The 24,642-nt window shown below is 42.8% G+C and overlaps 1 protein-coding gene across 1 annotated transcript in view; it reads left to right on the top strand.

Moving 5' to 3' along the window:
• Positions 1 to 5,442: 5,442 nt before the first annotated feature.
• LOC311064725 (ATP-binding cassette sub-family C member 4-like) overlaps positions 5,443 to 24,642 on the top strand; it is a gene marked incomplete at its 5' end in the record, with an annotated part of 39,609 nt that continues 20,409 nt past the window's right edge. Inside the window, 20 exons of the mRNA XM_084084652.1 lie at positions 5,443 to 5,516; positions 6,543 to 6,653; positions 6,861 to 6,981; positions 7,088 to 7,312; positions 8,152 to 8,241; positions 8,402 to 8,565; positions 8,665 to 8,790; positions 9,032 to 9,281; positions 9,384 to 9,491; positions 9,638 to 9,727; positions 9,981 to 10,172; positions 10,549 to 10,643; positions 11,022 to 11,108; positions 11,287 to 11,383; positions 11,530 to 11,745; positions 12,609 to 12,740; positions 12,860 to 12,897; positions 13,170 to 13,264; positions 13,706 to 13,852; positions 20,098 to 20,177. Of these exons, the coding sequence (XP_083940778.1) occupies positions 5,443 to 5,516; positions 6,543 to 6,653; positions 6,861 to 6,981; positions 7,088 to 7,312; positions 8,152 to 8,241; positions 8,402 to 8,565; positions 8,665 to 8,790; positions 9,032 to 9,281; positions 9,384 to 9,491; positions 9,638 to 9,727; positions 9,981 to 10,172; positions 10,549 to 10,643; positions 11,022 to 11,108; positions 11,287 to 11,383; positions 11,530 to 11,745; positions 12,609 to 12,740; positions 12,860 to 12,897; positions 13,170 to 13,264; positions 13,706 to 13,852; positions 20,098 to 20,177 (2,538 nt within the window). The remainder of the gene's footprint in view (positions 5,517 to 6,542; positions 6,654 to 6,860; positions 6,982 to 7,087; positions 7,313 to 8,151; positions 8,242 to 8,401; positions 8,566 to 8,664; positions 8,791 to 9,031; positions 9,282 to 9,383; positions 9,492 to 9,637; positions 9,728 to 9,980; positions 10,173 to 10,548; positions 10,644 to 11,021; positions 11,109 to 11,286; positions 11,384 to 11,529; positions 11,746 to 12,608; positions 12,741 to 12,859; positions 12,898 to 13,169; positions 13,265 to 13,705; positions 13,853 to 20,097; positions 20,178 to 24,642) is intronic.

Below are 24,642 nucleotides of genomic sequence, written 5' to 3'. Positions count from 1 at the left end.
GATGGCATCTTTATCGAATTCAACTCGATGCGTGGGTGAGAACAGAAGGTTCTCCAAGGTCTTTGGAGAAGAAAAACTCCACTCTCAGACTTCCCTCTGTTGACACCGAAACAGAGTCTGTGTTATCTAGAACCTTCTCAAAGACTGAACATGGCATAACTGACATATTTACATGGTGGCCATTTTATTCTTATGTCATAAGCCTACTCCCAATGGTAACCGGAACAGTGGGCCCCTGAGAACACTGGGAAAATATTTATTTTAATATTTATTATTTATTATTTTATTTGATTTCTTTTACAAATGGGGGGGCCAAATACATATAATTATTTGTTTATTTATTTATTATTATTATTATTATTATTTTTAACTGTTTTATCTCTACAAATGCTACAAATTGCTACAAAACTTGTGTCATTTTGGGGATAAACAAGAAGTGGAAGAGTAAATTTAGGGCTGATGCTGATGTGTACCGTGTATGTTAAAATCATGTATGCTTTACATTATTTCCGAAAGTTTTTAAAATCATACATTTATTCTTATTCTTATTTATTCTTATTAATTTAATGTTGAGGTGCCCACAAGGTTTAGGTGACCACTGGACCTGTATACCACTGTAAGAGAATGACATGAGAGTAAATAAAATGGCTGTATAGATACTGTATGGTCAACATTGCTGAGTTGTTAACATGTGTCACTGATACTGGCTGAATTTCCCTCTTACACTTGGTGTCATGTCTCACAAGCAAAGGAAGACTCTTTTCCTCTTACACCTGATAATTAAACAGATTACATTTTATATGGAGTTACAGCACTATCTTGTGGTTGTAAAAAGGCAAACATTTCCCCATCACAACATTTTTACCATCAGATGGCGCTGATCATCTCAAAATACTCCTCTGCCAGTAACAGTAATGTTTTTATGCAGTTAATGAATAATAGGCAGCATAGAATAATATCACCAGTTCTAAGCAATTGATTGGTCAGGACAGTTAAGTTAGATACAGACATTGAAAAATAGTTAAATTATGCATATGCAAAATAAACAAAATATAGATACTATACAGCTCAGAAATATGTTGTCATGGATCACAGAACTACAGTAAGCTTCCTTGCCTACAATGACTATCCTTCATTTTTATCTTCATACTGTTATTCCCCTACTTGACCTGCCACCCACATGAACGTCTGTGACTCAGAATGCTTCAGTTTGATATTTCCTTCAAAGGATTACACATTGGCCACTGCTAATCCTGAGCCATCACCTGCAACACAAATAAATTGCATTGTCAAATGCTCCCATTTTCTTTGTGTAGAAGCAAATCAGCCATATTTTTGATTTCCATTCTATTTGAGACAATATGAAGTAAAAAAGAGACAGCTTTTGATCTACTTTCATAAGTGAATGATACAATAGAGAAGAGAACTACTTCTGGTATTAGTTCTTGAAAGAGAGTGACAAGTGAATCTCACACTATCTAACTATCAAAAAATCTCACCAAAATAAAACGAGACATGGAAAAGATGAGGCTCAAAAGGAACATAATCACTGTTGGTGAAGAAAGATGACATTATAGTGCTGTATAAACATGTATTGTTGCCTTACAAAATAGGAGCCAGATTTCAGTTGGTTATGTTAGTAGAAACTAAAATCAGAACCACTTAGGTGTCAAATAAAACTAAATTCAACATAGTTTTGAACCTATACCTTTTAGCAGAAATAAATATCAGCAATACTATATAATCCACACAATATAATCCAGCCCTGGTATATGATTTGGCTGTATTCTTCATCATATTAGTGAATGGGGGTGGCATTAAGAGATGGCAGTAATATGACAGTTATATTGAGTGAATATGATTATAATAAACTATAATGATAATAATAATGATAATAATAATATGCAGTATTTATTTAAACTATCCTTTAATTATAATTTGCTAAGTAATTATTTTGTTTTACATAATGCTACAGGCAAAAGCCCTTGTTGGTAAAATGATTAAAAGAAATGTACAAGCAAGTTCAATTATATTTTAGATTTGTAAATGATAGTAATTAATATGAAACCTCTGGTGAATATTTTGTCTCAAAAATTGACAGAATACATTTTACAAACAATGTTTTAAATGTGCCTGTATAATTGCTACCGTGAGAGAATTTAACATGAAAGCGGCATGCATCACATCATTTCAGCAGGCAAAACACCAGGGACTTATACGCTTTGTATGCGCAACGGCATGAATGATGATTCCTCTTGCTTACCTTCTAGCTTCAATAGGGTAAGATGTGGTCTGCAGTGAAGTGCTCCAATGGCATTCCCAGCACAGTTGTTCCATAGGCCCTGGAGGACCCATGTTGCTGTGATGACTGAGGATGCCCTGCTTGTGGCTTTCCATTCGTTGGACACTGTAGCACCAATAGTGGCACCCAGTCCCGCCAGGCCGCCTAGGAAAGCCAGGATCTGGATTCCCAACATTTTGGAACTGGTGGTTTAAGATGTTTATATAGTCTTACAGTGAAGTCTAGAAAATGAGAAGAAATAAAATGCCACAGGCAAGCAAATTACACTATGGACATGTGTTTCACTGAGATGATTTACATGCCACTGTTTAGTGACATGGGATGGACAGAGTGGAAGAGTGAAAGAGTAAAGGAAGCCTGAACTGTCAGTTAGTTATTAAATTGCTATTAAATTGTAGCCAGCAGCTTTCAAAATAGTTCTTTTTTTAGCTAGTTGTCTTTCTGTCTGCTCCGGTTTGTTCCTAAAGTAAGGTCAAGTATCATATTAACATAAAACATAATAAAGGAGTAACTAATCAGTAATCCTAAAGACAATGAGCAATGTGACAAAGTCCACTCACAGGGTTAGCTATTTGTGCACACAAAATGTGACAAAAGATCAGTCGACCTTAAAATGTATTTTTGGCATATTGCTTATAAATACTGCATGTTTATTGTTCTCTGCAATGGGACTGGAGGCCTATTGTACAACAAAAACAAACAATAAAACCATTGGCCAGTTCAGCAGGAAGATCAGTGTTCTTCGACATCCAAATAATCATCAATTTATACATATATCCTATCAAAGTCAGAACACATCATCACAAATTGTATTCAGCTGATCTTGACTAGTAGACTATTTATAGGGAGGGAATGGCTCTAATTCAAAACAAAGCAGTCAGACGTTCCCTGCCTTATAAAAAACAAAAACCTGGTAATCAAGGTCATCGGTTTGCCTCCCGGCCCCGGTCTATGTGTCCCTCGGCCTGAACAAGACACTTAACCCTTAACTGACCCTCCCCCTCGTCAGAACCCTCTGAGCACCCAACACTCTGCTGGGTGAAGCTGAAAATTTGAATTTCCCCCGCGGGACTAAAGGTAATGAAGAAACAGGTGACAAGTTGAGATGGATTTAACGATGCATCAGACATTTGATCCACGGGACATCCTCTCGCATCACATCACATGTTGTTGATTCTCTGCCTGTCAGTATGCAACTCGAACACTGCTAAGCGGACTTCACACTGCTCAGCACAGCCAAGCTCATCTAACGGCTCACTCAGGGGTGCTTGCAGCCTATCACGAGTTGGGAGTGAACAGAGCTTCCACATTCCGATGAGGGCAAGACTACCAGGCGGGAGCGTTGTAAAATTACATGACAGGGGATCCCGTTGTGTCTCAGAAGGGTGACACAATAGGCCCCACCTTGTCACAATAATACAATTTGAGATTGAGAATGTGTAGGCCTCTGCACTGCTCTATATCAAAGGTGCTGTAGGTGATATATAAGATGCGATGCGAGAGTGCGGTCTAGCCAATACATCGGGACTCCTGAATCGTTGGTTGCCCTCCACACTCTCCTATCTAACATCAGGGTCTTGAGCTCTACAGTGTTGTTAGCTAAGCTGTCGCGCCGCAGTGCATCTACGTAGGTGGTGCGCTTCTTGCCTTTCCTGGCTTTGCCCATGGTTGGCTCCCATATTGTCAGTTTGCTTGCCTCTAGTTCTGGGTGCCTGATGCAGTGCCCTGCCAGCCTCATCCTTCTCTCTCTGACTTTGTCTGTGACCCGTGGTAGGCCCCTGTAGAGGACCACATTTCTGAAGTGGTCCGTCCATGTGACACCTAGGGCCATTCGTAGCATTCTTGTGGAGATTCCATCCAGGGCCCTTTCCTATTGTGCTGTGAGGGTCCATGTCTCTGGGGATCATATGTCATATGTCTGGGATCTCATTTTAAACAAGCTTAGAACTTTATGAGCCTTCCAGTTTAGTAGACCTTGTATTGTGAATTTGTACTTCCATGTACTGTTTTTCTCATGTCTTACTAAATAAAGTACATCAATCAAACTGACTCCACTGTAGCTACTAACAGCCACCTCTTAAGGTCTTCTCCCATGTCTGATTTCTACACTCTCCTCATCCCATGAAAGGCATTCCAGGCACGTGCCCTCCAGACCTTCAGGCCCTGTTCCGTTAAAGCAGTCCAGGCCCCAAGATATTTGAAGTCCTCGACTGCCTCGAGCACTGTCCCGTCTGCAGTGGCAATGGTTGTACATAGTAGGCTAGATATAAGTAATACAAGTCAGTAAGTAGCCTTGAGAACCAACGGACCACATGTAAGTGCTTTATGATTAAAGCACTTTTAAACAGAAGGTGTGTGTGTGTGTGTGTGTGTGTGTGTGTGTGTGTGTGTGTGTGTGTGTGTGTGTGTGTGTGTGTGTGTGTGTGTGTGTGTGTGTGTGTGTGTGTGTGTGTGTGTTTTCTTTATTTGTTTGTTAAAGCTAAGTTAAAGGTCTATATTCAGATAATATTAGCCTAAGTAATCGATTCTATAGATAGAGTATTCAGTAACAGCCTCCAGCTCTTTAATAAACAGAAAATACACTGGCACAGAAATGGAGAGAGAATCCATTTATCAGCTTCAATTTTATAGTGCTGTGTACCAGTTCCAATTTTATCTGCACTTTTTTTTTGCTTCAACACTTCCAATTTAACTTGTTTATCTTCCTGTATGGAAGTCCATATTCAGTTCTATCTTAATGTGTAAATAAATCACTTACACCCACTTTAATTAGGAGGCAGAAGAAGTTCATAGCACACAGTCTGTCTGTCTGTCTGGTCTGCAGTGATGGAGACTTCTATCAGCCAATCAGTGAAGCTGAGGGCGGAGTTCCCTCATCTCTCGTCTCAGGTGACAGGAGGCTGACAGTCAGATATTATTGTAGCCGGTGGGTGAGAGATGAGAGAAGCCGGTGTTTCAATCCGGCCTGGCTGGAAATAATCCTGTTGTCGGTCGGTGGGGTTTAAAATCGGCAGACATTGTAGTTTCCTGCAAATGTTTTCTCAATGCATCCTTTACAAGTCTTTGTTGTTATCCCGCTGCCACAGGCTATAGCCCTATAGAGTTCGCTTTCAGTTTGTTCCGTCCCAGTGTTATAGGACATGGAACCTGTGCGGAAAGAGGCGAGGGATAATCCGTCGGCTACGGCTAATCTTCTCTCCAAGATTTTCTTCTGGTAAGAAAACCAGTTTGCAGTAGTCTTTGACATTAATGGAGAATCCTCTTGTTGTGTGATACATTACATACTGTAGGTCGTGTAGGAGGTTTCGTTCATTGAAGACAGCCTACAGTACCACCCTATGACAGCAGGGGGAGCAGCCTAGGTTAGCACCAGTACACAAGCTATTGTGTTCTCTTTACAGACAGACATTCTTCTTTGGATGGATTCAGTTACTATCAGTGGTGGAAAAAGTACTAAAATGTTTTACTTAAGTGAAAGTATCAATACTGCAATGTACTCTGTTACAAGTAAAAGTCCGGAATTCTAAATTAACTTGAGTAAAAGTACAAATGTAAAACCTAAAGTAGGCTACCAAAGTAGAAAGTAGGCCTACTCAGTATGCAGAATGTCCCATTTCCCTCCCAAGTTCCCAAGTTTTCAAATGTATAATATGTATAAAAGATCTTTTGAAAATAGCAGATCTACAAGCTCACAATGTGTCGCTTTGCAACGCTTTGTGAGCTTGTTGATCTGCTATTTTCAAATAGATAGAAGTATAGAAGGCGGAATGTGGTTAATGTATATTTTGTAATAATCATCAAAATCTGCAAAGTAATTAGCAACTAATGTTTTCAAATAATTGTAGTGGAGTAAAATTACAATATTTGCATCTGAGATGTAGTGGAGTTAAAGTATTGGAAATACTCCAGTGAAGTAAAAGTACCTCAAAATTGTACTTAAGTGCAGTACTTGAGTACATGTACTTAGTTACTTTCCATCTCTGCATTACAGACAGACATTCATCTTTTAGATGGATTCAGTTTCTACTTCTTAAAGCAGCTTTAAATGTTTGCTTCAGTAACGTGAAAGCTAAAACTTCTTACTCAATGGAATGCTACAACAGGGGTGGAAGTAAGCTATCATACAAAACCTTTACTTTTTGTTATTATTGCATTGTTGAATGGCCAGGTCTTGTGCCAGTATCAAATTATTATTATTATTATTATTAAGCCATGGAATATACTTGTCCTTTATGTTCAGCTGGCTGGATCCATTGTTTAGAATCGGCCATAAGAGGAGATTGGAGGAACATGACATGTATAAGGTCCTTCCAGAAGATGGATCTGAAAGACTCGGAGAGGAACTACAGTGGTAGGTTTATGCATTATATGGCTTTTATTTCGTATGAATGATGATCTATCTAGTTTCATGTCAAGGGCTATTTATGACCATACTATAATACACAATACATAAAGCATTTTGTTGTGCATTGCATGAAAAACAAATTTCCATTGGTGACGTAGTGCACATGATGTACTCACACAACCTTGCTGTGCACTTCTCAATGTTTTTTCCAAGCTATTGGGACAAGGAGGTTAAGAGAGCAGTTACAGACCTGAGCACACCAAAACTTACTAAAGTTCTTATTCAATGCTACTGGAGGTCATACTCCCTCATTGGAATATACACTTTAATGGAGGTACAGCCTATCAACGAGAACTGCTGCATATACTCAAATGTGTTCTAGTAGTGCATTGCACCACCTACAGTGCTTTACATTGTTTTTACATGTACTGTACTTGCAGGAAGCTATCAAAGTGATTCAGCCACTGCTGTTAGGAAAGTTGATTGAATACTTTGAGAGGTACGACCCCAGCAACACCACCGCTCTCTATGTAGCCTGTGGCTACGCAACCAGTGTCTCCCTGTCAACCATTGGCCTGGCAGCTCTACATCACCTGTACTTCTACCATGTCCAAAATGCAGGCATGAAGATCCGGGTGGCCATGTGCCACATGATCTATCGGAAGGTCAGTCATCGGGGGTCATTGTACCATGTAGATGTCATCCACCCACACAGTGAAAGCTGCAGTTAAAGGAGTAGTTCACCCAAAAAATGACTTATTTTCTATCAATTACGCACACCATGAAGCCTTGAATTCATGGAGATTTTTTTTTGGTGAATTCCTAAACCAATAATTTGATAACCAGGTCATCAGCCAGTAGGAGACGCAGTAGGAGACTCAAAAGAGTACAGAAGTCCTGACGTCACTCGTCCATCCCTCCCTGGGTCGTAAAGTAATTTCTCTATGCAGAATAACATTGGGTCATCATAGAATCGTCTCATTGTGGTCCAAAAATAAACAAACTGTCTCTGCGATATTGTCAGGGAGGTGGCTCTGTATCGTTTATGATAGTCAGTCATTCATATTCATATTTGATACAGTCCGTTTCTGGCGAGAATTTAACTAATTCGGCGTAAGTAACATTAGCGTTTTCTCACCGTCAGTTGATGCTTCATATCCATATGAGTCAAACCGCCGGGGTCATTTGTTTATTTTTGGAACACAGTTCTCAGTCATAAAATTATTGGCTCAGGAATGTGACAAAATCTCCATGAATTCAAGGCTTCATGGGGTGTATAATTGATAGAAAATAAGTATTTTTTTGCCTGAACTACTTCTTAATTTAACTCTGAGAGTGTGCAAATGCACATGTGTATGCTCTCTGAAATACAAATGGTTAAATTAGTTCTAAATTGGCGACCAGTTTCTTTGCCTATAATGGCATGCCCAAAATATGGATGCCAGGGTTAATGTGGTTAAGATATCTATCTGTTGTTCTTATTTGACTTATCTTCCCCGTGTAGGCACTCTGTCTTAACAGCACAGCACTGGGAAAAACTACCACGGGACAAATTGTGAACCTCTTATCCAATGATGTCAACAAATTTGATGAGGTGAAATGTTAAAGCAACAAACCATAATATACACACATACGTATTTTACACATGTTTTTACAAGATTTGCTTATCTGTGTTCTTAACATGAGGTCTAAAACGGTGTCATATACACACACAGTCTTTCATCTCAGGTTGCACCTCTCTCATCCTTTTACAGGTAACATTATTTTTGCACTTTTTGTGGGTTGGTCCTCTGCAAGCGGCAGCTGTGACAGTGCTGTTGTTGTACATGATTGGCCCATCATGCCTTGCAGGAATGGCTGTCCTGGTTGTCCTCATGCCAATACAGACCGTGTTTGGACACTTCTTCTCCACTCTTAGGTGCATAGCCAAACACTCATGAAAGTTGTATATATCAAACGTTTGTATCCTGCATGAGTTTAAAAAGAAATATCCTTCTTTTATTACTATGTTTTTTAGGGGCCAAACAGCAGCCTTAACAGATGACAGAATACGAATAATGAATGAAGTGGTCTCTGGAATCCGAATCATAAAGATGTATGCTTGGGAGAAGTCCTTTTCTGCACTGGTGGATGAGGTCAGAAGGTAGATTCACTTCCCAAATAATATTAACTTCATATAAAGTCTGATGACTCTAGTTTATCAACATCTGACTATTTTGGTATTTTACTATATTTGACTGGAAAATTATAACTTTTTTTAAATGGACAGTTAGTGCAATGCACTTTTAATGTATTTTAACTACTGTACTGTATGCACTGCAGACTGTGTCTAAGTAGACTGATAGGGACAGGATTTACTAACAACATGTTCTGTTGTTGTACAGAAAGGAGGTCTCCAAGATTATGAAGAGCTCCTACTTGCGTGGACTGAACATGGCGTCCTTCTTTGTGGCCAGCAAGGTCCTCATTTTCATCACCCTCTGTGTGTACATTTTAACGGGGAACAGGATATCCGCTAGCAGGGTGTTTGTGGCGGTTTCTCTCTATGGGGCATTGAGACTCACCGTCACCCTGTTCTTTCCATCGGCCATAGAGAAGGTGTCAGAAGCCCTCATCAGCATAAAAAGGATCAAAGTAAACGCACACCAGACCAAAGCCACCATGACAGCAGCTCCTGTTGATTCTTCTGATGCCATTTATAGATATTGATTTTGTTCATATTATTTTTCTTGCTAGAATTTTCTTCTTCTGGATGAAGTTTCTCCACAGCATCTTGGGTTTCCTGTGACAGAGAAGAAAGACTGTATGGTGGAGGTTCAGGATTTAACGTGCTACTGGGATAAGGTGAGGACTGTTGTGCATGGCAGTTTAACATGTCACCAAATTATCAAGACAGATTACTGTACAGTACAGTACAGTACATACCATTAGCTTTATTTCTTTAATTAATGGAGGTATATTCATTTATTCACTCTTTGTTTTTCGGACAGATACTGGATTCTCCAACACTACAAAATGTGTCTTTCACTGTGAAATCAGAGCAGCTCCTGGCTGTCATTGGTCCTGTTGGAGCCGGCAAGGTCAGATCTAGTGATCGCGGTAGTACATCTCATGAAGAGATAGTCATGGGTGTTGTTAATGGTGCAGTACTGTGAGCATGATGCCAATACTAACTACAATACTATCACCTACAGTACAATACAAGCTGGTCACCTCGCTTACAGTTTGTGATACCTATTGTTTGAATAACGCAACCTAGCAATGCTATAATACCCTGTATAATACCCTGTTTGCAGGTGTATGTTTATGAATGTGTGTATACGTGTGCATCAGTCCTCTCTCCTCAGCGCCATCCTGGGAGAGCTGAACCAGGAAAAGGGCGTGGTCAAAGTGAAAGGGGAGCTGTCCTATGTTTCCCAGCAACCATGGATTTTCCCAGGGACAATCCGCAGCAACATCCTCTTTGGCAAAGAGCTCAATCCGCTGAAGTATGAGACAGTGCTTAGAGCCTGTGCTCTGAAGAGAGTGAGATACACGTTTATTCCTAGATACTTTGTATCACATACCCTGTCCTATATCACGTTAAATGTCACCTCAACGAAGTTTAGGGTAAAGTATTAAAAACAAAGACGGGTTAATGACATTCGCTAAACCATTTTGTTTTTAAGGATTTATAATCAAAATGCCTGCCATCCGATACCATAGATTTCCAATACAAGTCTGGTGGACTGCCCTATCCTTGAAGACTACCTGATTTTTCACTTTAACATTACCAACATATTGTTGCTTGACACGGTACTCCCTATTATTTTCTTCAAGGTTTTAGGATGTTTTGCTACAGTTGTTTACACAAGATTGAGATTATGAGTGACTATGAGTGTTGCCGCTGAACCCTGTTTAGGACTTGGACCTCCTGCCTGATGGTGATCTGGAGGTGATCGGGGACAGAGGAGCCAACCTTAGTGGGGGACAGAAGGCACGAGTCAACTTGGCCAGGTGTGTGTCTTTGTAATTGTCCTTCTTAGATTTTGTCTACACTAGACCATACCCGGTCGACGCATCCGGGGGGGGGGATATGCGCACATGATCTGGCAACCCGGGAGGCGACATTGTTTGACACATAAACGCTAATAAGAAGCTGAGATTTGATGAAATTGAAAAACGGGCTTCACAGTTGAGTTCAGATGGTAATGGTCAATGGCTGTGTGCAAAATCAGAGCAATTGCTCCAGCCACTGAGGAGAACCGGGTAGCTTCACATACTCACGTACTCACGTACTCACCTACTCACCACTACAGACAGAGGTTACTAGAATTATAGTAGGATTACTACTACTAATTATAATACCCCCTCTGGGGTGTCTGGGTGCTCTAGGGCAGTGTATCAGGATGCAGATATCTACTTGCTGGATGACCCGCTCAGTGCTGTGGATGCGGATGTGGCCAGGCATCTGTTTGAGGAGTAAGTCCTATTATTTAACTATCTTCCCTCATTCCACGACACCTTCTGCAACCCACCATATTCTGTCGCCCTGTTAAAGGGCAATGGCAACCGGGTAAGTGTCAGTTCATCAATCCGTTGTGAAAGTAAAAAACCTGCTCTGTGTCGGGATACATGCATGAATGTGTGCCTTCCTTAGGTGCATTTGTGGCCTTTTGAGGAAGAAGCCACGCATCCTAGTTACTCATCAACTGCAGTTCCTGAAGGCTGCGGATCAAATACTTGTAGTGAAGGAGGTGCGTCTATGTGTGTGTGTGTGTGTGTGTGTGTGTGTGTGTGTGTGTGTGTGTGTGTGTGTGTGTGTGTGTGTGTTTGTGTGCGCAGGCTAGACTTCACACAGAAAATGCCTCATGGTATCAATCTCTCCTGTCTTCATCGTCAGGGTCAAATGGTGGCAAGGGGAACATACAGTGAGTTACAGGGCTCCGGACTGGACTTCACCTCCTTGCTGAAATGGGAGGAGGAGCAGGAGGGGGAGAAGCAAGGAGTGACCCCAATCCTGGGTTCTCTCTCTCGTACTCCACACTCTCGCTCTCAGAGCTCCATGCCTTCACTGTCCTCCTCCCTGCTTTCCCTGCTGGAAGGAGCAGAGCAGCAGGTAATCAATCACATAACAACTCACAGGAGTGCCCAATTGATCATAGTCCCATGGTGGCCATTTTGCTCTTACGTCATATGTGGGGCAATTACGGCAGATTCTGAGCACTGATGGAGATTTTGTGGACTGGACGTTTTGTGGACGAAATGTCCATCCATGGACAGATGGTGCATGCACAGGATGAACGGCAAAGGTGCCTGCTCAAATCAGCATTATTAGGCACCAGCTAGTCTCACTGGGTCTGACCCACCGTCTTGCCTCCTCATCAGTTGCAGGTTCTGAATCATAAGTCAGCATGTTTGGGTTTGGCCAGAGGAGCCCCTGATTGTCTGGGCTGTAATGGAAGTCTGGCTGTTGCAAATAAGGAGGCCTGTAGTTGGTCAATTCATATGTCTGTGGTTGGTCAATTCATGTGTCTGCTTTTCTTTTATCTTGTCGGTCCTTAACCACTTTTCAATAGTTACGCCTCAGAAGTCAGATATCTATCTAATCGGCTGGCTAATGCTAAACTAAGTACAAGCAAAGTTTTAGATACTACAGTATGAGGGTAAACTGTTACCATGACTTAGATACATAAAATGGGATTTGGCACAACCTGTGCAGCATTACATTTGTACCCCCAAAACATTGCCTTGTATGTGCCATAATACTGAATGGCCACACCTGTGTGCCATGGGCTTCAACATATTCGTGCTTGATTTTATATCTCAGTGTGATAACAGTAAATGGCTTGTAATGGTTGTCAGCATGTTCTGCTGATGGGCCACCAGAGGGCAGCAGGTACTGTCTGTTCCCCTCAGCTCAGTGCAGCCTAATAGAAGCATTACTGGAGGATTTGTATTGACCCCAGTGTGCATCTGTAGGCAGTTGAACCCATCATGGAAGAGAGTCGCTCAGAGGGAACCGTGGGCCTGCACCTGTATGTGAAATACTTCAGAGCAGGAGCTAACTTCCTTGTCCTCTCGGCCCTTGTTCTCCTCAATTTCCTCGCTCATGTGAGTGATTCCTTCTGAACTACTCCAATTTTAGAAATGAGAAATAGAAACTGAATATCTTTAGTCACATATCTGTTGTGACTAACTGTATGTAATCTGTTTTTCCTGCTTTCCTTTAGTTTGCTTATGTTCTACAGGACTGGTGGCTCGCTCATTGGTGAGATTATTTACCCTGTAAATTGTGTAGCACGTTTTCTAAGCGAAACTGTTTCAGGACTTTTTGCGGAACCGATTGATTCCTTTGTATGATTAGACTGATCCCGACTGACGACATCTTTGTTAGCAATATCTGTTGCTTGTTGAAATTGACCTTGTGCTTCAGGTTAGGATGAAAGTGTTTTGTGTAGAGCGCCTCCATCTTTCTTTCATTCACGGCTGTTGTGTTTATTTGTCCTTGTGGCTTTTGATTCCTTTGTGGCTGACTTGCAGGGCCTCTGAACAGGAGCGCGTCAATGCGACGGAGCACCTCAATGGCAGCGCCTCTCAGCAGCTGGACCTTGACCTGTACCTAGGTGTTTACGCAGGTGAAGCTCACTGAGTGCACATCGCTTTTCTGTGTGCCATTGAGGCTCTGAATGCGCCAAATTCACTGAACACATCCACAGTTCTTTGGCTGTGGCCCAAGGCCTTCAAGGCCCAGTGTCTATACATGGGCCTCAGCTGTACAGGAAGATAGGAGTGCTTTTCTTGCATTCTCCCGTTGGATTGCTCTGATTGTCTCCCTGTGACTCCTAACCTCTTTACTCTTCCAGGGCCTGTATTCACAGTGATAGATCAGCATAATAGGGAACAGAAATTAACCATTGAGGGAGAGATTGGAGTGGAATATGTGTTGCTTTTTTCCCTTTCATACGCGACAATGGCACCATAAGTGCACAGCTGACCTTCTTGGAACAGACACAGGGCAAAACATTGTACCCTCTGATTGATTTATACTCTTTTTCTATACTTTTTTTTTGGGTTAGGTTTAACCGCTGCCTCTGTCATATTTGGGTTCCTGCGGAGTTTGATCTTCTTCAATGTCTTGGTGAGCTCAGCCCAGACCCTTCATAACCGCATGTTCAACGCCGTTCTACGAACGCCTGTACGCTTCTTCGATGCCAACCCTATCGGTAAGAGGGCGGGGGGGGGGGCACCTTCATATCCCATTCCTGGAACAAATGTTTATCAGCAATGTAAAACATGTTGATTTCTCGTCAGTGTTGCCAAGTCGATGATTGGAATGAACACGCTGTGAGCTATTAAGTTGTAGACGTTTAGATTCATTGAGATTCTGTGCCGTGTTGTAGAGTGTCACCACTAGAGAGCAGACTGCTACTTAGGTATGTCCTCTTTTAGCACAACTTTATGTCCGTCCTTATGCCTGCTTGTCCCCAAACTCCACAGTGTACCTCTGCACTTTTGTATTATACCGTTAATACTTTTAATTGTCGAATTACATTTTCTTAATATAAAGTTATCCCCCCCCTCAGAATGATTCTAGTTCAATATTCTATTTTTGTTTTTCCCAATCTCTGAATGTAATAAATCATTTATGATGATAAATGTAGATAGGAAGAGCTGTTATGAGCAGCATGATATAGATAAATATAATATGTATATAACATGTTACAAGCAATTTATTGGGATATATTATGTGTTTGCTGCTGCCACAGAGTTTATTGGGTTGAAAGGCAGACTGTGTGAATTGACATAATTAAAACCAGTCACTGCTGGGTGTCAAAGCCTGTGGACCCAAGTGACCAATATATTTAGCCATAATGTCTTTTATAAATGAGTGAAGAGTGGGTTATCTATTAACTGTGAGCCAGAACAAAAAAAAGCAAACAATGATATTGAAAGAAAACTGTTTGCACTAGATCTTGGACAGTGTTGTATTTGTACTACAGAGCTGAGTAAATACTGACAGATTTGTTCTGTGCGCTGTATCAGAAATCTTTGATTATTTCATTAGCTTTGTAGGTTGTAGCTGTTTGGTCAAAGGAGAGGGCAGATGGACATGCTCTTAAAACTGAGCAAACACTACATGTGAGATAGCATTCACTGGTGGAGAGCCCTATAGCTTATCCCTTCCTTGTTTCACAATACAATTTTAATATAGCCACCCGTTTAACAGAATACATATACTGTAGAATATACAGTATCTCTGAATTTTACAAATCTATTCCAAAACTTTTTGCCAGAAAGAAAAAAAGATCACCCCTAACCATTTACTCTCTATTTGTTTTTGTTACAAATAGTAGGCATTCATTTAATTGGGTGTGTGTGGAGATGTCACTGCCATTTGCCATTCATATCCAAAGTCTTCTGTCAAGTGGCCCACTTTGATAACTTTAATTTTTCACCATTGTTCACCTGTCAGTGGATAATTAGTCAGCCTAATCTCTTCATAGTGACACGCATGTACAACACAATCAGTACGGTTGGGAATTCTCAGCATGAAGGAAACTTGTATCTGTATAATGAGTCATAATAAGCTACTAACACAAGTCTAAATATGATTTGAGGGTGTTGAGGAGCTTGTGGTTTCTCCTGGCATTAGGAGTGGGTGTATTGACAAAGCCGTGTCCTTTTGGAAAGCTGTGTTTGAAGCAAACACCACGGGTCTTAATCTTTTGCGTTTTTGTTTTTACGGCTGCTCTTGTGTTACGCTTTGGCCTACCTGATGGCTTATCTGGGTGTGCCGTCCTCGCTAATCTACACATAGGAGGAGAACAAACATTTTGAATAATGTAATAATCTGTTTAATAGTGCAGTAAAGGAGAGGCTTAACAGACACTGCTATCTGATTGCTGTTGTGCTGCTATCAGCAGCCATTGTATGACCAGTCCAGTCATTACGGCTTGGCCTCCTGGCCGGCAAACAGCACTATGTGTCTGACTGGATTTATAGACAACTGTCTAAGGGACTGTGTGTCTTTGTCCTTTGTCCAGTCAACGGTAGATTAAGCATGAACATGACCTTTTTCTATCTATAATACAGAACAGGAAAAATAAGTTCTTATTCTTGGCTGCATTATTGTTGCTAGGTTTTTATACAGCTTTTATTCTCCCACTCAGTATTTTTTCAACTGAATTCATCTTCGACTGAAACAGAATAGACTTGGACAAAGGCAGCTGCTTTCAGCATTCGTATTGTCACTTCTGGTATGACTTTTTTACCCATGCTGCTTTCTCTCTTGTTGTATTGTCTCTGTCTTTGACTTTGTTTTCTCTTTTTTTTTTTACTGTAACAATGACTGCCGTTTCCGTGTGTTGCCAACATGAGTGTGAGTAATGCATTTGCGATTGTGTGTCTGTGTGTTGTTAAGGATTTGACAACTGTTTACACGTGTAAGTGATAGGTGTGCTGCTGCTGCCGAACAGGTCTTGTGTTTGATACGTGTTGGTTCCTGTCTTCCTCGGAGTTAAAGGTTACCATTTCAAGCCTGGCTGCACAAAGGTCTTATTTGTTGTGTTCTGGATGTGGTTTGTAACAATGAAGGTTGGCAGTAGAAATATGTGCACACCAATGTCGCTGCACTTCTATACCTTTACACCCAGGCCAAGACGACACAGTTATGTAATCGTGACACTTGCTAATTAATTCAAACATTTTATTTGGTCAGCTGTTGCACTTGCACTTGTCTCTTCACTCAAATGGTTAATGACCAGGACATTTTACAACCTCTGTCTTCCATCCATCAGGCTGATAACATCACAGAGGCCATTACATTCCATAATATGGTATGCAATGTCTTATGAATCCCATAATCCCATAATAACCAACAAAGACTTCCAAAAGTAATCATTAGCAATAATCGTGATGAATAATTATGATTAGAATATTTAATATTAAGCTAAATATTTGGGATTATTACTTTGGCCATAATCATGCAGCCATAGCACAGAGTGACTTACTAAGACTTAGCTGATCTAGAAATGACAACACACATTGGTGTAATGCAGTTTGTTAAGAATAGCATTGGAGTTCGGTTTTTAAGCTATACCCACCTTTTGTTGACAGCGATTCCTTCCTCCCAACAGTAGACTTCATAAAACCCATTATGTTGAAGTCTTTCAGTTTTAGTAATGTGAATGGGCTTATTACGGCCGTTCATCCAAACGTGTTTCAGTTAGAGCTGCACAGACAGCAGTGGATGTGTTGAGCTGATTCTGATCCCTGTAATTTAGTGTCATTGAGTGGGCTAATCCCCTCAGAGACTGCAGGCCAGGGCTTCAGCTCATCAGCACAGTCAGGGAGTAAGGTCCACACACACACACACACACACACACACACACACACACACACACACACACACACACACACACACACACACGCATTCTCTTGCACATGCGTGCATGCCACCTCTAAGTTCCCTGTTTCGCATCAGCATCGCAGGTCAACTCAGTGTGAGGTGTCACTCAGCTGCTGTTGGTGCAGTGTACATTAGACCTTCTGTAGTCAATGATATGAGATTCTAATTGTGTCTACAGAGGCAGTGTTTTTAATGTCTGTATTCCAGCTCCGGGATGCAAGAGTGTTAAGGAAGAAGTGGCGGAAGTACTGCAGAGAGGGATGATGATATCGAGGTGTGTAAATTGAATGTGGAGATGGAGCCGTGTGTGTGTGTGCAGCACGGCTGATAGAGCTCCCCCTCGCCCGGCACTTCCACTATTTAATTGCATGAAAGGGAAGGAGAGGAGATTGCAGGAGCCTGGTGTGAGAGCGGAGAGAATGGATTTAGAATGTATTAGTATTGGCAGCAAGGTGCCGGCGGTGGGAGGCTGCCCCAGGCCCCCTGGGCTCTTCATGGAAGTTGAGGTGAGCCATGCCACCTCCAGCCTTGGCAGGGCCCCCTCTCCAATTCTCCTGCATTATCACTCTTGCCTCAGTGAAAGACCCCACCAACAGTTGCAGAGCCCACACATGGAGTGGCTCAGAGTCGGCCCCGTTATCTAGATGTTTACAGGGAACAGCGATTTGCCGCATGCCCCCACACCGACCAGTACCCACTGTTCCAGTTTTTTTTAACTGTGATTGGGAGCCCCAACTCGCCTAATATCTCCACCTATGGGGTCCCACCTCAGCCAGGAAGGGCTTGATATTTTCCTCGGCCTGAAAAAGTGGTGCAAATCACCCCTGGAGTCTCAAACCATGAGAAATTGTTTGATACTAATGCAGCTGATATCCTGAAACATCTATACCCTTCTCCGCACAATAGGTGATATTGTTGACAGTCACCCATAGTGATTGAAGCCATTGTCCCGCACTGGTCTTACCTCATAGGCATTTCCATGCAGTGAATGTCTTTGTGTAACTGCATCACTGTAATGGATCCCCTCTATAGTCTGTTAGAGAGGGAGCAGGGTCTTTACTTCATCCCTGCTGAAACTCTCTGTTAACTGAGCCGCTTGTCAAACAGCTGATAGTTGACTGATGTTCTCTGTTTCTAACACCCTCAAACCATGGTATGATGTAACTGGGAGAAACCTATCATTTTCTTGTGGGCTTTGTTTGTTGGATACGCATGGATTTGGGTCATCTATGGCTTATACAGTGACATTACTGTACATCAAATATTATAGGATCTTCCACAAACACAGTTTGACAAATACCTCCCTAACCCCCCAACCCCCCTGCCTTTTTTTTTTAAAGAAATAAAAGCAGAGAGAGACTGGAGGAAATAACAACAGTACAGTACAGTAGCAGCATTCCCCTCATGCTTGAACCCTCCCCTCAGGATGTCTGCATGCTAAAGGGGCACTCAAACTGTGAATAAGATTAGTCTGCCTCCAAGTGTACAACATGCCTACGCCACTTGACTTTGAATCAGTGCTGATTTGGAGCGTTGCTGGGTTGTTGTGAGGAATAATGCTCCGGCTGGGTTTTATGCAATGGCTGTTATGGGGAGCCCGGCCTCGTCTGCATGCATGTTTTTAGGCGGGAGTGGTATTTTTGGATAAAGCTGTAAGCTGCTTACTGCTGTGGAGAGAGGTGATTACAGGGCCCACCTCCATAGGAACTCACTGGGAACCGGGGAGGCAGCTTCTGGGTCATTTCTGCCCCAAGTCCACCACGCCTCCAGAGCACCATGCCACTAAATACCGCTCATAATCATCCACTCCTTCTCTCAAGCCTTCGCCAAGGCCCACCCTGCTGTCTGGTGAGCCTATATAAACATTCTCCATGGGTGTGCCATCAGTTTCACTGTAGCAAGGGTTGAACCCTGAATGTTGTTAGTCCGACATGCCTTGTTGACATTCTCCTCAGAGAGTAGTGTTTGCTTAGATTTGTCACAATGAGAGATATAGTGGGTTGCTTAAGTGTGAAACGTCATGACACTGATTCACCGAATGCTCAAAAGACAGGATTCAAGTTGGCTACAGGTCCGCTGCTTGTTCCTGCCAACTTTAACTTGAGCCTAGTTCTTGAAGTGGCAGTGTTGGCACAGCTCTCCGATGGTTTTGTCCACCCTGAGAGTGAGAGTCTGAGGTCTTCCTTCAGGCCCAGAGATAGAGAAAGCCTCTCTGTCTTCCCTGCCTCTGGGCCTGTGGTGTGGGGATTGGCTATCACTGGCCCTGCAGTAAACAGTGTGTGAAAGCAGCTGGAGTGTAATCTTATGTGCTATGGGATCAGGCTGGGGGAGCAAAGTTTCTAAAGGAGCCACAATAAAGGGCCGCTAGAGCACCTGCAGAGCCCCGGCCCAAATAATGAACACCTGAGCAGATTGGAGGCAACTCAATTAACGTCATTGACACTGCCAGTCAGGACAGAAAGGCAGGTACGCAGCTTCTGTTGCCTCTTTGTTCCCAAACAAAAGGCTCCCCGATGTATTCAGTCTAGAGTAGGGCAGTCTTTATGAAATGCAGGCCAAATAATGATTCATTGTTTAATCTAGATAGGCCTCTCTATTTTTCCATCTGATATCGCCCACAATGTATAGGCTGTGCGGTATTAATATAGAGGAGACTTGGGTAACAGTTATTGAATAGACCCGAGTGACTCAAGTGAGTGATTTGAAAAAATTGTCTTGTGCTATCTGCAGATAGATTAGGCTAGCTAATGGATTTAAACGTGTCTCCAATTGACGGGGCTTTGTTCTTTCAAACTCCACATGAGACGGTATTTAAGGCAAGATCCAAGAAATTATAAATATGACATGGCCATGTGGAATATGCCATATCTATACATTCTATCCTTTTTTCCATTTATTACTGCTTTTTCCAAAAGATTCAACCCTCCATTTACTCATATTTCTTTCCAGTAAGGCTGAATCACATACATAAAAAACATTACAAAAGAAATGCTACAGAGGATGTCATCCTGCACACATGTCCAATCTAATAATAAATTCACCTATTGTCTCGCCCATCAGGAAGAATCCTCAACAGGTTCTCTAAGGACATTGGTCTCCTGGACTCCTTACTGCCATGGACATTCGTGGACTTTATCCAGGTGAGTCTCACCTCGGCAGGTTTGGTTGCTGCCGCTGCAGCATGGGGAGGCCATTTCATGCCTGGCTAGGCCTGCTTTGTGGTCCGGGTCCCCTAATCTGGAAACAATTACTGTAGGATTACCCGCCAGCGCGGCCCAGCGCCTGCACAGATTTAATAAAAGTGTCTGCACATAGGCTGAGGGCGTGGCTCTCCTCAGTGTTGGCAACACAGAGGCGGCTTTCGCCCGGAGAATGAGTGTGGGGACTACGCAAGTGATTGGGAGAGAGAAAGGCTACCACAGAGGGAAATAATGGCTACAGGAAGATGGGCGCCCGATGCAGGGAAGTGGAGGGAGACGGTGAGGGAGGCAGGAAAGGAATGACAAGGGGCGATCTCTGGAGTGGCGAGGAGGAGGAAGAAGAAGAAGAAGAAGTGTGAGCAGCAGGCGTGTGATGTGTTTGCAGGAGTGGAGAGAGAGAGAGAGAGAGAGAGAGAGAGAGAGAGAGAGGAAGAGAGAGAAAGGGAGAGAGTAGTAGCACTGGAAGCATTGACGAGGGGGGAGGGGGACAGGTTAGTGGAAACAGATACAGAGCGGGGTGGGGTTGGGGGACTTGCCCCTTCTCGCCACCATTCACCTCCTGCTTCTACAGTATTACAGGTCTGGTCGCCAAGGGCCACCCTGACACATAGGCAGGTTAGGTTACCGAATGCCACCGTGCCACCGCGACAATCATCTCCCACGAAAGCCCGCGGAGAAGGAGCCAGCTCATGCTCACCTAGCGCCACAAAGAAGGGAATGTTCGCCGCACAATTCGAGGTAGAGGAGCAGGCGTGGCTCCTTGGTTAGGGCCAAAGAATAGAACAAAGCAGTGCTGAAAATGAATCCCCCTTCCACAATGCCTGAGTGATGTTTGTGGCAGATACCCATCTCACTGGAGACAAAAGCCATCTTAAATGCTGAAAGCACAAAAGATCATACCCACAAAAGGTTTTTGTCCACTATAGTTCCCCCCCATTTTGATAATAAGGTGAATAATGGGGAAAGTAAAATAATAACGTTGCGGAAGGCCTGTAGGTCCAACTGAATACCAGCGAAAGCATACTAGGTCATAACAAAAAAGAGGCTTGTGTTGCACATGTGTACATGCTATATCGTATACGTTGCTTACATCGCGGCCTATCTGTTCCCTCCGATTTCAAGTATTTTTTTCTGGAAAAGCAAACTTTATTCTTTCATTTGCAGCATTATTTTGTCCACTGCAAAGTGCTCCCGTATTGCAGCGAGAAACAACACTTAAGAAACTAGAACAGCACTTGAACAAACCGTTCCAATCAGATTTGCTGTACGATAACCACATTGTGTATGCTGTGCAAAATGTGCAATAGAAAATGGGAGCTGATTGTGCCGGGGGACAAAGGTGGCATCGTTTGGACAAAGTACTTTTGTTTGGGCTTCTGTCTGCTCTTGTTTGCAGGTGTCTTTCATGGAGCACCCTTTAATTCTTTCAGGAAGGGAGATTTTCAGCTCTTTTTTATCAAAGTATTAGCCAGAGAGAAAAGCTACTGATCCCGACCATTGTTGCTCTTTAGCAGAGGGACATTTCCCCACAGTCATTGTTTAAATGGTTGTCAGGGGGGAATAAAGTGAAACTTCATAAACAATGCCCTAACTGGTTTATCTCTCCCTCTATGGGGAGAGGCTGCCTCTGTGTGGGGATTTGCATCAGAGCACGGCCCTTTATGGTGGAGTAAGCACTTCACAGCACTCAGCACTCCACCCATACACGCCTAAACAAGGGGATTCCCCCAAGCAGGGCGAACCTGCTTGCATCCCAGTGCTCTATTTTATTTTTATTTTTTCACAGGTCTCATTTAGTGGCAATTTAGTATATTGAAAAAAACGTGCCCTTTTCTCTCACCCCTTCATGGTTTGGGGGACAAAGACAGAAATGTCAATTAAAAACACCTCAGGGTTCAGGGACGGACAGCTTTTGTGCGGACTTGACCTTTAAATCCTGGGTTTGCTTCTGTTTTCACAGAGGGGGCAGAGGAGGGCAAGACAATAAGGGGGGTACTGGGGCCTTTCAGTGGAGGATTCCTTGTGGAGGCTCTTGACCAAGTCACACCTCTAACTGTGGGGTCCATGGCTGCATTCATTGGTCTTCTCAACCATCCATTCAAATTGAGTTTGTCAGTATCATTGTACTAAAACACCAGCTACACTTGAACAATGACGACTAGTATTTTTGAACATTTTTAGCGATTGTATTAGGATTAAGTCTAGTTGCGGATTAATTTCAAAGCTCAATTTTGGAGTAATTAAATCAGCCTGACTCTGACTTTACCTCTTAGTAGGACATATTCTTTTATCAGTAATATTAGTGGGTTCATGGTTATATTAACAGTGAGAGTGTGTGTGTGTGTGTGTGTGTGTGTGTGTGTGTGTGTGTGTGTGTGTGTGTGTGTGTGTGTGTGTGTGTGTGTGTGTGTGTGTGTGTGTGTGTGTGTGTGTGTGTGTGTGTGTGTGTGTGTGTGTGTGTGTGTGTGTGTGTGTGTGTGTGTGTGTGTGTGTGTGTGTGCCCGCCCTAATACTGAAGACTCGAGCCCAGAGAAGCATTGAAGACACACAGGGAGCAAAGATGGCCTATTGTTTGAAAACACTGGCGGGTGGATCGTTGTGTGAGTGTATATTGTGGCACATTGTGTGTCAGGCTTTTTCTGTGGCTTTGTGGGATATGAGAATTGCTGACGTAACCGCGTGCACTGTAGGATGGGATTTCACCGGCTTTCTCTGGTGCTTTTTACCAAGCGGGTGACAGAGGAAGGGAGGAATGCACTGGCTCCAGGCATCGCACATACCAGGTTTGTCCGAGAAACACAGGAGACACAGGCCGGTATGGAAATATATATATGCCGTAAATCCCCCTCTGAACATTGTTATCTGACAACGGCCATTGTCTTCGTGCGTGTGGTGGAAAAACACAACGGTGACACAGAAAGGTGAGAGGCCGTGGGGGTGACCTAGCCTAAGTATTTTGGGTTGTACTGGTTCACCGTATATTAGAGGGAGAAGAACATCAAATAACCCCCCCCGTCCCCCCTACTGATTTTTGTGTTTGTGTTTACGCAGGGTATGAATTTGATCTCCAAGCAATACCGCACATGGGCATTTGATGGCGGGCATTGGCCAGAAAAAGCCTCTACCACTGTTACACACAGGAAAAGCCAGAGTGTTAATTTAACTACCAGAGTGTAAGAACACTCTCGGAGTGAAATCAACACTCTGGATTTTACTATGTACTGTACGTGTGGTTTTCCTCTGTGCTGAGGTCTGGCACCTCACCTGTCCTGACTCAGACACTACAAGAGAGGACACTTGGTTCTGTGAACCTGGAAACGTACATAATAGATTTACGCTAATCTAGAGCCATACCACGTCAATATGATGATGCTATAATGAATTCTGTATTTTGTGTGAGTGACTCTTGTATTTGTGACCTACAGGATTTTGTTTTGTTTGTCACCTACAGTACAGTGCCAAATGTTTGGTTTCTTTTGCTCTAACTTTGTAGAGACACAGAAGAGGGATGTGATGCCATGCCGAGTGCTGGACAGTTGCTTTTTTGGTGGACACAGTGATTTATAGGGGTGAGAGAGAGAGGGAGAGAGAGACTGCATTTCAAAGCCTTTCTCTTATTTCCAAAATGGGGGGGGGGAGGTTGGAAATCAGCAGCTTGACTGAGCCCAAATAAGTGACTTCTTTTACCTTTTCACGGCGGACAAAAGCCTAATCCTGCGACTACTTGAGCCACCAATGTAGACAGCGCCTGAGACCACCACAGTATGTGTCAGCCCCTCCTCACCGCACACAAAACACATTGACTGCAGCTTTATGAAGTGAAAATGGCCCCCGAAAGGGAAAATGTGGAGGAGGCGTCCAAAGTCGTTTCTCCCAAAGAAAGGCCACCGCATCTGGACATTTAATGCTAAAATAAAGCCCAAAGGCATTGAGCAGAATGGTTCAGGTCACTCCTATTGTTCCAGAGCCCAAGTGGAACGGCCCTGTTTTTGTTTCAATACCACTGACCCCCGCAACTCATTGTGCCACACTGTCAGACAAAGTGTGGAGTGAGAAAATTCCAGCGATGACAGCAAGGGCTTCTTCACTTTTAACCGGTCCTCCCTTCATTTCTGTTTGTGCTTTTTGTTTTCCCCGGAGTGACAGCGTCCATCGCAGACCATCCGTAAATAGAAGGAGGATGAGAAAAGGGGTTGTAAAGAAACAGTCTGATTCCCTGTGTCCGGAGGGATGTTTAATTAAAGGGAAGTGTTTACTCTCCGCTGTGGAACAACAGTGGCTATCTGCGTTGAACACAAATATAGCAATTAACTTCAATTTTCTGAATTTATTCGGACATCAAAGACCCTGATGGTATCGCTTAGAAAATAAAGCAATTAGGGTCAGCAAGAGATCTGAATGGTCT

This window comes from Gymnoscopelus microlampas (genome assembly GCF_963454915.1).
Source record: "Gymnoscopelus microlampas genome assembly, chromosome: 17".
In the NCBI taxonomy this organism is placed as follows: Eukaryota; Metazoa; Chordata; class Actinopteri; order Myctophiformes; family Myctophidae; genus Gymnoscopelus; species Gymnoscopelus microlampas.
This window is presented reverse-complemented; position numbering and strand designations above follow the sequence as displayed.